The sequence below is a fragment of the Neovison vison genome, chromosome 4 (genome assembly GCF_020171115.1).
Source record: "Neovison vison isolate M4711 chromosome 4, ASM_NN_V1, whole genome shotgun sequence".
NCBI lineage: Eukaryota > Metazoa > Chordata > Mammalia > Carnivora > Mustelidae > Neogale > Neogale vison.
The window spans coordinates 19393495-19407744 of record NC_058094.1 but is presented as its reverse complement, the minus strand read 5'-3'; the positions used below and the strand labels follow the sequence as shown (position 1 = coordinate 19407744).

The 14250-nt window shown below is 36.4% G+C and overlaps 1 protein-coding gene and 1 pseudogene across 4 annotated transcripts in view; one reads left to right on the top strand and one right to left on the bottom strand.

The window, feature by feature from the left end:
• The window catches only part of LOC122904336 (MDM2 binding protein), a 74780-nt gene extending 62097 nt beyond the window's left edge, over positions 1 to 12683 (top strand). For all 4 annotated transcript variants that reach the window (XM_044245027.1, XM_044245029.1, XM_044245028.1 and 1 more), the window contains 5 exons: positions 5175 to 5441; positions 7091 to 7340; positions 7933 to 8046; positions 11590 to 11655; positions 12432 to 12683. In XM_044245027.1, coding sequence (XP_044100962.1) covers positions 5175 to 5441; positions 7091 to 7340; positions 7933 to 8046; positions 11590 to 11655; positions 12432 to 12470 — 736 coding nt within the window. In that variant the 3' untranslated portion in view covers positions 12471 to 12683. The remainder of the gene's footprint in view (positions 1 to 5174; positions 5442 to 7090; positions 7341 to 7932; positions 8047 to 11589; positions 11656 to 12431) is intronic.
• A 728-nt stretch (positions 12684 to 13411) lies between these two features.
• Positions 13412 to 13532, bottom strand: LOC122905665 (annotated as a pseudogene).
• Between the last annotated feature and the right edge of the window lie 718 nt (positions 13533 to 14250).

Sequence of the window (14250 nt, the reverse complement as noted above, 5' to 3'; positions counted from 1 at the left end):
AGCTTGGGCAGATTGGAAAGATGGTTGGTACAATTGAGAAAATATGGAAGGTGTGGAGGGCCGGCTGGAAATGTTTACTTTCTAGAAACATTCTAGAAATGTTTACTTTTCCTTGCTATGTTTAAATAAGATTTATTTCATTTAAAGAGTTTGTATGTAAGTTTGACACTAGAGGCAAAATATTTGGTTATTTTATTTTCAAGCATCAGATTTAAATTCCCCATTAAAGTCAGATGCAAGAGTTTAAAAGATACCTATGATCACTACTTTTTTCTTTTTTACCCATTGTGCTGAATGTTTCTGTTTTAATCACTGTTTTGGCTAGTCAGTTAAAATAAGTAAATCTAGATAGAGAGCTTTGAAGAGTTATAAACTCAAAAGGGTATATATATTGAAAAGGAGATCGTAGAAGTATTTTTTTGTTTTTATTTTTTGTTTTGCTGAGAAGAGACCTGAAAGATTATTAGAAGTAGTAAATTTGAAAAGTGACCAGTGATAAAATACTTGCCTAGTTTACCATTTCCAATTTTAAACACTACGAGAAAAGATCTTATTGAAAATAGCAATAAAACCATAAATATTAGAAGTAGTTTTGCAAGAAATGTAGAATGGAAAAAATTGCAAATAACCTATATCGGGGCATAAAAGCAGCGTTGATTACTTCAGGGAAACATGCCTTGTTTCCCTATGCACATATCATATTCTAGAGGCATTAGTTCTTGTGGAATAAGTGTAAATATTTAATATAATTTTTAACAACTTTGAAACTTTGGCTGAAATAGTTCTAAAATTTATCTGGTAAGAAACCTCCTTCCTTTTATTTAAAGAATAAGATTAATTTTATCATATAACCAGAAAATTGTATTTTAAAGCTATTATAATTACAGTGTAGAACTAGAACTAAATAGGAAATCCAAGGAAAAAAGCAAATATACATAGGAATTTGATCTACTAGAAGAAAAATTTCAAATCATAGGACAAAAGATGAAATATTCAGTAGATAGCAGTGAGAATATGATGAAATGTGCAAATAAAAATAAGTTAATTTAAAATGATTCTTGGCTCACACCAAATATCAAAATAAATCACAGAGTATTCAGAATTAAAAGTGAAAAGCTGTGGAAGGAAAGGACTATCATGAAATTTAGGGGAAAATCTGTTCTAGGGGTGGGGAAGACTTTTTTAATACATTGTCAGGAAGAAACCAAACAAGAAAAGAATGATAGATTTGTCCTGATTTTGAAACAGCAATGTCAATAATTGATAGAAACCAAAGAAATCCTTAACTAAGGATTGAGCTGAGGAAAGTATTTTTAAACATAAATTCAAAGGTATTTTCTTTTGTAATTAAAGAATGCTGGGGCACCTGTGGGGCTCAGTCAGTTAAGCATCTGACTCTTGATTTCGGCTCAGGTCGTGGTCTCTGGTTCATGAACTTGAGCCCTGCATCAGCTCCAAAGTCCACTTGAGTCCACTCCGCAGCACCGGAATCCACTCGAGATTGCCCTCTGCTCCTCCCCCTGCTTATGTACCCTTGCTTTTTCTCTCTCTCAAACAAATAAATAAATAAAATAAAAATTTTTTAAAAGAGAGATTGCTTACAAATCAATAAAAAAATAAAATAAATGCTCCTATGGAAAAGCTGGCAAAATCTTGAACCATTTGTTTACCCAAGAGGAAATACAGATCACCGATACGCATGACACATTGTTTTTATCAACTTTTTAAAATCTGCTTTTTAATTCACCTTCTTAATGTAAATTGAAACAACAACGAGGACACTTTTCACTTACGAAGTCATGTTAGTGGTGAAGAGACATGAATGAGTAAGCCAGCCTATAGAAGTATAAATTGCTACAACCTGCCTGGAGGGCTGCCCAGTAATTTACCAAAACCCACGCAAATGTTCATAACATCAGATTGATTAATGTAGCTTAATGGGGAAAAAAAGTGTGTACACTGAAAGTTATTATGCAAGGGTATTTTCCATAATGTTATTTAAAATAAGAAACATTGGAAATGTCTAACCATAGGGGCTTGGTTAAATACATTATAGTACATCCATAAAATTCTGTACAGTCACCAAAATGGCTGAAATTGAAGACTGATAGTGACAAGTACATGCAATAGCTAGAACTGTAGTACATTGCCTGCTGGACTATGAAATGATATCTCTACTCCAGAAAAGGATCTGGAAAGTTCTTATAAAACTAAACATACTCAGATCCTGTGGTTCAGCAGTTCCAACACTAGGTCTTTTCCCAAGAGAAGTGAAAACGCAACTCCACAGAAGACTGGACCAAGGAGCAGTTTTATCTGTAATAGCCCCAACTGCAGACAGCCTAGGTGGATGTCAACAGAGTGGACAGACCAGCTGGTGTATGAATACAGAGCAGGACTGTCAGCAGTAGCAAGGAACATACAGTAACATACATGTACATCGGTACATACAATAACATTACCCTTCTGTCTGCATGTGGAAAGAGTTGAAGTCAGAATCTGAGGACTTTAAAATGACTAAGAGGAACTACCTGCCCCTTTAAACAAATAAGTCTTTCAATGACTCCGTTTTCTTTACTCTGAATTTGTGCTCCTTAACCTGGGGGCATTGAGATCGAACTAGGGAGGTTATAGGAGGTGAGCACAGTGAATCCAGGAACGTACTTTTTTCAAGAAGACTTGGGCATGTGGGGGGCGGGGAGGGGGCCTATTTGTTTTCAACATAAATAATAGCTCCACTTCTAACAAAATTCGAGTGGGATGTCAAAGCAATTATGAAGCTGAAGGAGAGTTCTGTCTTCCTCATGATGCTGTAAGCCATTGGAATCTTTGAGCTCTTCCTATACCAGACGTAAAGAATATTTGGAAAATAGATATATATAACTGCTCAAGCACAAATCAGTATTTTCTTAAGGCAAAATAAAACATATCCCATGTAGCTTGTTTTGTTTTTTCACTCATTTTATCCTAGAGCATTAGATACCATTGATTGTAAGATGCACGTTTTTCTTTCACAAGAAATTAAATTCTGCTGTGAAACTATGATGGGTGGCCACACCAGCCTCCTTTTGGTTTCAAATTTATTTCATCTGTTCCAAGAGATTTGGCAATTTCTCCTGCCTGCATTGACATTGGTGTGTGCTAGGCAGTATCATGCCTCTTATATAGTTAGCAAACAATATAGCTTCATCTTCTTGAAGATATTTTTCTTTCTTTGGATGCACAAAGCATTTGGTTATTATTTTGCAAGAAAATACAGAAGTGTAGTCATTTATTTCTTCACTAATATCAAATATCCACCCTTCCTCTCTGTTTCCATTGCTTTATTATTTGCAAGTACTTTTTGTTTCAGTGCCAGGTCATAGTATAATCATTTGAAGACATTTTAAATGGCAAAGTCAACTGGCACAGTACACATAATTCATTTGAAGGAGTGACATTATGACCAGCTGTGATCAAGAGATATTAAAACTGGAAGGAAAAATACCTGCATGTTAGATTCAAAATCCGAGTAGAAAAAAAATACTCATTTGAAGTCAGACTGTATCTTTTTTTTTCTCAAAAACTTTCTATAGGCTCATCAGGCATTACGTTGCCTCTTGCCTAGAACCTTTCTTAACATTCATGGTTCTTGATTTTATTTTCGATTCCATCAGTTGCCCAGGAGAGAAATGGAACTCATCTGTAATCCTTAGAATTACTGCTGGTTTTCAATGACATGTGTTTTATTAAAAAACAGACTAGAGCAAGAATGTCACAGAACTGAGAGACCTCAGTTCTAGTTAGAGTATGTCATGGCTGCACGTTCTGACTTAGGATCTCAGTGTTCTCCCCTATTCATTCAAATTGTGGGGTTAGATTGGAGATTTTTCAGGCCTAGCTATGCTTTAGAATCACCTAGACAGCTTTTTAAATAATGTGCATACCATAAGATTTGGTGTGGTGGCAAATAAACCTGCCAGTAATAATAGTAACACTAGCAACAGTAGCATGCATTTTCTGACTGCTTTGCTTCCATGTTCTAAGCACTGCTTCTGAGTGCCTACAGGTGCCCAGGGCACATGCAAGGAATCCTCATGGTAGCTCGTGGAAATGACTGCTATAAATCTCAGATTGCAGAGGAGGCCAGCAGAAGTATAGATAAAGTTAAGTAATTTGGCCAAGTTTAAAGAGCTCATCAGTAGTGGAGCCAAATTTAAATCCAGGGATTTCAGCTCTTAGAAATCAAATATGAAAGTGGCAAGGGAAAGAAAAAGTCCCTACACTTTGACCAGGCAGGCAATCAGATATTAGGGTAATGATACACTCGTTAGGAGCTGAACTAAAAGCTTATGGACCCAAAGTTCTGGTTTTAGGGAGCATCTTAGAACTTTACAAGGCAAGAGGATGGCTAACAAGAAAGGGTTTAATTTTGATCGCCCTCCCATGACATCTGTGAAGCCGTTTGTGTTTCCCTGATGCACCTGTAGCAGAGAAGAAAGTGAAGAGTTGTCCAAGGTCACGTATCTCATAGGTGATTTTCCTGTTATGCCTCTTTGTTGTACTTAACAACACGGGATTTCTTTAAGTCCAAAAGCATTTACTGAGCTAACATCTCCTTGATTCCTTGGATCGGATTTCGCTAGAAACCAGATGCACAGGGACAGCCAAAGTGTTTGAAAAAAAATCTGTCAATCAAGCAGTAAGGGGGGAAGGGAGTTTCAAAGAAAAATTCCAGATGTTCTGAGCTGTCTTTTTTGAGCCAGTTAGAATACCTTTATACCCTTTTCATCTTTTTGTTGAAAATAAACTTGCCCTTTCTAACAGAAGTCAGCATTTCACGTTGTTACATATTAGCTGTGCTGAGGAATCAGAGGTTGGCAGAGATTTAAAGAGTATTAAAACAGCAACTCTATTATTCTGAAAATAAGCCAGAGCATTAACTTAATCTGTTGCCCAGAAATAGTCAAAGAGGAATCAGATTATACTTCAGATTTTTAAATCTTTTGCCATATCATCTAGCAGGCTAGGAAAAAACTGAACTTGTAAGGAAAGTCGGCCATTCATTCAGCCCTCCAACAATTACCAGGAAGTTAAGAGGTTTTCAAGTAGATGTTTTGCTCTTTCCTCATTGGCAGGGAAAAGGCTATTGCTGTTGTGGAACCTGTGATTTTAATGGCCTTTCTCTTGTTTAGATACTGCTTGGATGACCGAAAAGCTTTAGAAAGAGATGGGGGATTTTCTGAACTTCAGTCTCGTCTTATCCGTTATGAAACCCAAACCACCTGCACCAGAGAAAGTTTTCCGGTATCCACTGTGTTGAGCCCTCTTCCATCCCCTGCCGTCTTGTCAGAGCCTGGAAGTGTCCCTGATGGAGAAGCGTTACAAAGCGAGCGCCGAGCTGAAGTTTCTCGATTGAAAAGGAGATCAAAAGATCAGAATTGCTTTTATCCACAAAAAAGGTGAACTATTAAATGCATTAAAAATAGTCTCATGACGGGAGCACCTGGGTGGCTCAGTGGGTTAAAGCCTCTGCCTTCGGCTCGGGTCATGATCCCAGGGTCCTGGGATCGAGCCCTGCGTTGGGCTTTCTGCTCAGCAGAGAGCCTGCTTCCCTCTTTCTTTCTGCCTGCCTCTCTGTCTACTTAAAAAAAAAAGGTCTCATGACAGAAAGTATGTTAGTGTCCACCCTTTTTTTCAAATTAGTCTTTCCTGTTTTTAAGTAGCTTTCTGCATAGATCTTAGATTAATTCCTTCATATCAGGAATTTTGTTTTTATTTTGCGCACTTATCATTATGCTTGTAAGTTCTAAAAAAGAAATGATTTGGGAAAAAAACACAATTTCTTGCTTTCTGTTCTAATATATAATCCATTTGCATGATGGATCGTCAGGTTGTTAAGCCCTGGAACACTAGAGATCTGGTCCAATAGATTCAGTAGCGGAGCTGCCCTACTGAAGAGGGTCTTTCTTGCTGGCTCTTTTCTTCCTGGCTTCTTGCACTGCTTTCTGCCTGCCCAGGCCCCTGAAACATTGTTTTTGTAAAATATAGCTTTAAACACTGCATAATATTATATGAAGCTTTTCCTGGTCCTTTTTTTTTTTAACCTAATAAGTAAAATGTCCATATACTGGAACAGAAGTTTTCATAAACACTCTCATTCCCATTGAATTTATATATCTTTAGAACCTTGGTCAAAGTTAGGTCTTTAGCATCTAAAGCATCTTAAATTTTTACTGTATGTAAATCCTTCAAAAAGTATAAGATTTTATTAGAATGAGACTTTTAAATCTTTTTTTAGCATTTGAAAATATGAGAATATTTTTAAATATTCTATTATATTCCATTATAATAATTCTATATTCTATTATAATAATAGAACTATTTCCCTAATATGGAATAACTAAATTATTTTTATGGTGACTTCACAAATTCATGGTACTTTTTAAATGTGATAAAACTAAAAAAAGCAAATCCATTAACATTTCCAATACTGTATTTTATAACAATAACTTCCTTATTTGTGACTTGTGACTAATAAAAAGACATGTGTTTTGGAAAAGAAAGTACACTGTGGCCTGTGGATTAGCAGAATTGAAGGATGTCGGACCCTATCTTGTGAAAGGAAATTTAAACATTTTAGAAAGAGCCAATTTTATAGTTTTATTTGTATTTTATACTTAGTTATTTTGTCCACGTAATTGCATAGGTACAATAAGTATAGGCTATGGTGTTTTTGTCAAAATTATCTTCATAGAAAAGTATTAGTACTTAATAGATGATTATTAAATTTTCACATTTCACCACCTAGAATGCCAGAGCTGATTTATGTGAGAGGTTATAAGGCAACAGTGATACTGCTTGTTGCTTTTCCTATTGGCTGAAATTCTAGTTATTCCTTGCTTGGTATGTTTTAGTCACTCATTTGAAGAACAGAGCAACTTTATAGTATGATGTCACATTACTTCTTTAAAGCAGTAGTAGCAAGAAATTTTGTTTGCTTTTCTTGGGTTTATGTTTCAGTGAACATACTTGTCACGTTTAGGACAGAAAAATGGACCTCATTGTTGATTCACTTAATCTGTGTTTTTGATGTATTTCTCCACAATAGACTTGTGAAGTCTGAAAGTTCAGATTCTCTTCTTTCTCAAACAAGTGGCAATACTCATCATCATCATCGTGCGGTGACATCCAGAAAACCCCGAGCAGAGCCATCGTTACCTGTGACTTGTCCATCAGTTCCAGTTCTAAGCTGTGAAACTCCAAAAGTCACTACAAAGGCCAGGTCAGGTCAAAAAAGTGTGCATGGACCAAAAACATCAAGACAAATGAAGGAATCGAGATCACAGAAGCACACACGGGTAAAGATTTATTTCCTGTTTCTTAGTTCTACATGGGAAGAAATTCCTTTATTTGGTTCACTTAAAATGTATGTCTAAAATTTTATGAGTGAAATGAAATGGTATCTGTAATGTACTTTAAAACAACCCTGAATAAGAAGGATAATGGATAAGTGGGCAGAGGTATAAATGAAACCAAATAAGCCACAAATTGATCCTCATTGAAACTGGTTGATCTACCAAGATAGAGATTTGTTATAAAATGTTCTCTCTACTTCTCAGTGTTTGAAATTTTCCATAATAAAAAATAAATACACCCCCATATTTATCCCTAATACATGTAGCTTTTACACCCAGATTTTGATTCAGAACTCATGATTTGAATTCCTCTTCGGATACTGCCATCATTTCTTTCTAATAGATATCTGGTGACATGTATGACCATGTAAATGTTCCAGATTTCTTTTTTTTTTTCCTAGTTGTTTTGTCCTAGTGAACTTGTCTTTCACATAGTTACATGATTATGTAATTCACACAACTGAACTCTAAAGATGAAATAATAGGTTTGTACCTTTTCCAAGAAATATTAGTCATATGTTATGTTCTATCCAAGATACTGAAAGAGGTGGTTACAGAAACCCTGAAGAAACACAGCATTACTGAGGCCCATGGATGTTTCTCTGCATGCAGCCAACGTCTCTTTGAGATCTCCAAGTTCTATCTGAAGGTATGGTGTCTTCTCTACTAACAGTAAAATTGAAGTCATGTTCTGATGTTCCTCGTTGACATAAAGTCATTTTTAGTGAGTTATTTTTATACTGATAGCTAATAATCTTTCCCAGATATTTTTTTAAGTGGAGATAGAAAAATTGGAGCCAAAGTATTTTATATCAGACTTGTTTCATTTTTGTCTTCATATGAAGAAAACTATATTTAAAATGTATCCTCAGTATTTCCCTAACAAGTCTTTGACTTAAGTTGATAATAAGGTTTAAAACATGTTTTTTTTCTTTTTTTAAGATTTTTTTTTTTATTTATTCATTTGAGAGAGAGCGAGAGCACAAGCAGGGACAGAGGAAGAGGGAGAAGCAGGCTCCCCACTGAGCTAGGACCCTGAGATCGTGACCTGAGCCAAAGGCAGATGTCCAATCATCTGAGCCATCCAGGTGCCCCCCAAAACATGTTTAATTAGTAGTTTTAATATATAGTAAAAAGGCAACTGGAATGGGTATCAGAATACCTCATTTCTAATTTTGAGCCCAGTATCGCCCAGTTGTGACACACTGGACAGATCAGCGACTCAGATGACACTTCTGTACAACTTAGATGATGTTAGGTTATGTCCAGTGAAGAGTTTTTGACTCAAATCGCAGTTTTGTGTGGGTTCTTAAAACTGCAGATTGACCACATGCATTCAATTCACCTTCTTTTTAAAATCTCTCAAGAAAGATGGTATTAAAGTACAAAAACAAAGAAAAGAAGAGAGAAAAAAATGTTTAGTCCCTTGTGGATTGGACAAGACAAAGCACACACAAGTGTGGTATCTCAGAGTTAAGGAAGTTAGAACCTAAGTGCCCGCGCCGTGGAGTGCCAGTGAGACTCGAACCTCTTCAAGGGACAGTCTCTGAGGTGCTTAGGATTTGAAGATACCGGTATCCTGGAAAGCAGGGGTGTGTCAGGTGGAAGATAGGGGAATTGAATAAAACTCTACAAAGTGAGCCCTCAGCTTCCTCCACAAGCCCTCCCATGGAGGTCACTACGAGGTACACTGCATGTTCGTCTCTTCCCCACCTCTGTGACGCTGCCGGAAAGAGCCTCTGGAGAAGAAGGAAGTAAAGGTCCCAAGGGAAAAACCGACGGCCGCCTAATCACCCTGCCTCGTGAAGCCACCAGACAGAGCTTCCACTAAGATTCAGGTCTCATTTTTGTGTATGATTGGACTGCCAAGGATTAGCAGACTTTTGAGACTTTTTCAAAAAAAGAGATGCCAGAACATAAAGGAATGAAGGCAACTCTTAAGGGGCAGAATGCTATAAAAGACTTTAAAAAACTATAATTTTCTCAGAAAGAGAAAATATAATGTAATTGGATCCATAAAGCTAGAACAGGATGCTGTTTCCAGAATCTCTGTAGAAGATGGAGGCTCTTCGAAATTAAAAATACAATAAAATCAGGGGCGCCTGGGTGGCTCAGTGGGTTAAGCCACTGCCTTCGGCTCAGGTCATGATCTCAGAGTCCTGGGATCGAGTCCCGCATCGGGCTCTCTGCTCAGCAGGGAGCCTGCTTCCTTCTCTCTCTCTGCCTACTTGTGATCTCTCTCTGTCAAATAAATAAAATCTTTAAAAAAAAATACAATAAAATCAATCTAACAGAGAGGCTGAATAGTTGAGATTAAGAAAGTTACCAGAAATTAGAATCATACGACAAAAACATGAAACATAGGATCAGAAGATGGCAGGACTAATCCAGAAGATCCACTATGCTACTAATAGAAGTTTTAAAAATAGAGAATAAAGGAGAGCAAACTATCAAAAATCTAACCAAGTTTTCCAGAACTGAAGAACACAGGAGCCATGGTGGCACACAGCTTGTCCAGCCCAGTGAATGGCAGTTCTACAAGAAGCCGCCTCATTGTGGGATTCCATACCTCTCGCAGTAGAGAGAACACTTCTTAAAAGCTTCGCAGAAGGGAATTTTGCATATAAAGAACTGAGACTCAGAATGGCCATGGATTTCTCCACATTGAGTAATGTCGTATGCTAAAAGACAGTAGAAAAGTACCTTCCAGTCTGAGGGAAACGGAGTGACCTACTTTGTTATACCTGGTCACAAATTCAGTCAGGTATGAGGATTCTGAGATAGTTCAGATGGGGAAGGTCTAAAAAAAGCAGTCATTCGTACAGCCTCGGAAGCATGGGCAAGAGAACGAAGTTCTGTAGAACAGGGACGGAGTCCAGAAAGAACTAACCCAGAGAGCAATCAGACCAGATCAGAGCAGGCTGTAGGAGAAGGATCACCAGAGGGAAGAATCAGAATAATAATGAAAAATCAGATTTTTTGAAAAACTGAACCAAGAGGTTACGCAGTGTATTTGAGCATTTGAAACAACTTTGCTATTTGTACATTTAATCAGGCGATTGTAGCATTTGGCAGGGGGACCCAGAATTACATACATGTCAAATGAAGCAAATATTATTTAAATAGAGATTAAACAAACATTAGATCATTAGAATTATTTGAATCATTAGATCATTAGATTAAACATAAGATCATTAGAATACCATCACTTAGCTCAGGACTGAGCTGTATGTATGTAGGTTTAATCATGCAGACATGGACTGTTTAGTGATCGAAACTGGTGTAACAGTTACTGAGAGGGAGAGCGAGGTGCCCGGATTCAGAGGCCGGAATCCACTACCTTTGTAACTGCTAACCACGATCATCATCTAAAATTGCAAAATCCAACAGCAGCAGCATAAACGTATTATTTAGAAACATGCAGGTATACATAAGGGAAACAGCTGAAAAAACTGAAAGCGGCTTTCTCCCCTCTGGGAAGCATAACTTAGAGGAATGACAGAGGACTGCTTTTTTTAAATACAATTAGATTTTTTTAATTTACTTTGTAATCTAATTTGATACAATCATATTTTCTAAAAGTCAGAGGTTTCAGTTTTCTTTCCTATGTGACTCCCTCTTTGTTGTGGAGTAAAATAACCAAAAAGAAGAGAGAAAAGATATTTTATCTTAAAAGTAGGTATAAATGCTGTATATTCATTTCCTGAGTACCAAAGCATTTGTGGACATTTATAATCGAGGATGGGGCTTCGATTTGATTAGTGCTGCTGGGAATAGGAGGTTAGAATCACAGAAATGTGGGGGCACCTGGGTGGCTCAGTTGGCTCAGCATCTGCCTTTGTTTCAGGTGATGGAGATCCTGGGGTCCTGAGATCTCCTCTCCTTCTGCCTCTGCCACCCATGCTCCGCCCACCCCAACTTGTGCTCTCTCTCTCTCTCTCAAATAAATAAATAAATTTAAAAAAAAAAAAGGAATGACAGAAATTTGTGTATGTGTGTTTTGTTGTTAGAGAATCTTTATATTTGGGGATAAAGCTAAATTATAATAATACTTCAATTTTTTTTGTAGTATTTCCTGAGTCACACTGATATTTGTAGAATGATTTAGGATAATCTCAAGTTTATTTAATAATGACTTATTCACTGTAATTTAACGTACAACTTGTGAAATACTTTATTTTGTTATTTTTAGGATCTAAAAACTTCAAGGGGTCTATTTGAAGAAATGAAGAAAGCAGCAAACAACAATGTTGTGCAGGTAAATAACTGATCCCTAAGAAACTCCACTCAATTAAATTGCTGTTTTATTTCAGGACAGCTACGATGCTGTCACATATGCTGTGTGAGAACTCTCTTTAACATACTTAATAATAGGCTAACGCAAACAGAGCATTTAGGAGGAGTTCTTAACAAACAGCTCAGTTAACAAAAGGGTTTCTTTTTTCTTTAAGATTTTATTCATTTATTTGACAGACAGAGATCACAAGTAGGCAGAGAGGCAGGCTGAGAGAGAGGAGGAAGCAGGCTCCCTGCTGAGCAGAGAGCCTGACACGGGGCTTGATCCCAGGACCCTGAGATCATGACCTGAGCGGAAGGCAAAGGCTTTAACCCACTGAGCCACCCAGGCACCCCAACAAAAGGGTTTCTAAAGGGGATGTTAAGAAAGAAAAACTTAAATAATCCAAAGTGCTGGAAAAATTAATCCAGTTTCCATAATTGTTTTCAAAGTTTGGTTTAATTTCTTTCTGGTGACCCTTGGAAAACAACTGGAAAAAAAGGTGAGAAAACAGCGCAGAATCTTCATTGTGTCGGGTGAGGTTGGTTATCGTACTCTACAGTAGAAATCCAGCTTCAGTTTTATTTTCTTCAGTTAGAAAATAAAATGTGTTTTTTAAGATAAACTGTGTTTTGAGATTTTGACATGTGACTTTATTTAAAATTTTCTACCACACTTTAAAAGTTTTAACTGTATCTTTTTCTGTCCCTTGTGTTTTCAGTAGAAGTAAACAATTATCTTATTTTTTCTCCTTCTAGGTGATTGAGTGGGTATTGGAAAAGACAAGCAAGAAATAGCACAGAATCTTTCTCTTTGCACACTTATAAATTGGACAGAGCTATTATTTGCTACTTCCTTAGTTTGAAAATTGTAAGAATATTTTAAACTTTATTCAGAGAATAGATATTGCATCTCTAAAGAATTTCATAAATATCCAATATTTATATAGTTTTGAGGATGCTCAGTTAATGCGTTCTTTAATTGTATATGTATTTTATAGTTTCACTATATTTTAATTTTTAAGGTTAATATTTTTATATATGTCTTTAAAATTTTACTCTTTGTTATTTAATAATCTCCAATAAATTGAAAATGGTATTTCTTTTCTTCTTGGTAAATGTCTTTGTTTTTAGGCTTATTGAAATTACTGAATTTCAAGTGAGATATTGCCAGTGGCTTTTCTCATGTGACCCAACAGCATACTTAACTGGACGATTCCTGGTTTAGAAAATATTGGTAAAAAAATTCACACAGGTAGCCATCTTCCCTTACCCCCTGCCCCAGAGCTATCAATGTTTATTTGAGATTAAAAACAAAGAAAGGAAAGAAATTGTGAAAATAAGATATAGTAAGAATGGACTAAGTGGAGATTACCAGAAAGTAAGATCTTTTCCCATGGTACAAAATCAGGGAAATGCAGAAAATACAAAACAGAGTAAAAAACAAATTCCAACATTGCCTCACTATCTCTATGTAACCACTGTTAATATATTTTTTAAAGATTTTATTCCTTTATTTGAGAGAGAGAGAGAGTAAGCATGAGCTGAGGGGGAGGGTCAGAGGGAGAAGCTGACCCCCTGCTAAGCAGGGAGCCAACTCGGGCTGGACCCCAGGACCCTGAGATCATGACCTGAGCCACCCAGGCACCCCACCACTGTTGCTGTTTTAAAAATATGTATATAATTTTTTTAAATATTTTTTAAATGGGGGTCATCCATATGTGTGTATGTGTGCTCATACACATATGTGTATTAATTTATAGCTTGCTTTTCACTTAAAAATGAACCATGAATTTTAATTAACAATAATCGCGCCTCGGATAAACCTCATTGGCTACGATACTGCCACTGTGCAAAGCTTGAACCATGAATTTTATATCATGTATCATTTTAATTACTGCATAATACCAGAGAACCACAACTTGTTTAACCAGTCCCCTTTTTTGGACATACAGGCTCACTTTTTCCCTATTATAAATAAAACTCTAATGAATCTTCCTAATATATCACCTATTATTCCTTAGTATAACTTTTTAGGAGTGGAATCTGTGGCCCTTAAGATTGATGGTAATATTTCCAAATTGCCTGTCTGAGAAATTAGTTTGGACACCGACCAGCAGAGTCCCTATTTCCTTTTTTTGAGGACGGAAAATAATGATGGTGAGCATTTTATTTAAAATATATTAAGAACCTTTACTGTTTTGCATTATCTAAGGTTTTTTGTTTTTAATAGGCAAGGAGTTGAAAAAACATTTCACAAAAGAAGATATAGGAATGGCAGTAAACACATGAAATGATGTACAGTATCATCAGCTATCAGGGGAAGGCAAATTAAAACCATAATGAGATGTCACTAAACACCCACTAGAATGGATCCAATTTTAAAACTGATGATACCATGTCTTGGTGACTATGTGGAGCATTTGGAAATCTCATGTATTGCTGGTGGGAAAGGAAAATGCTATAATCATTTTGAAAATATTTGACTTTCTTATAAAATTCAACTTAACACTCAGCCATCCCCTGTTTACCCAAGGTAAATCATTACAAAAAATTGAACCTAAATACTCACACCAGC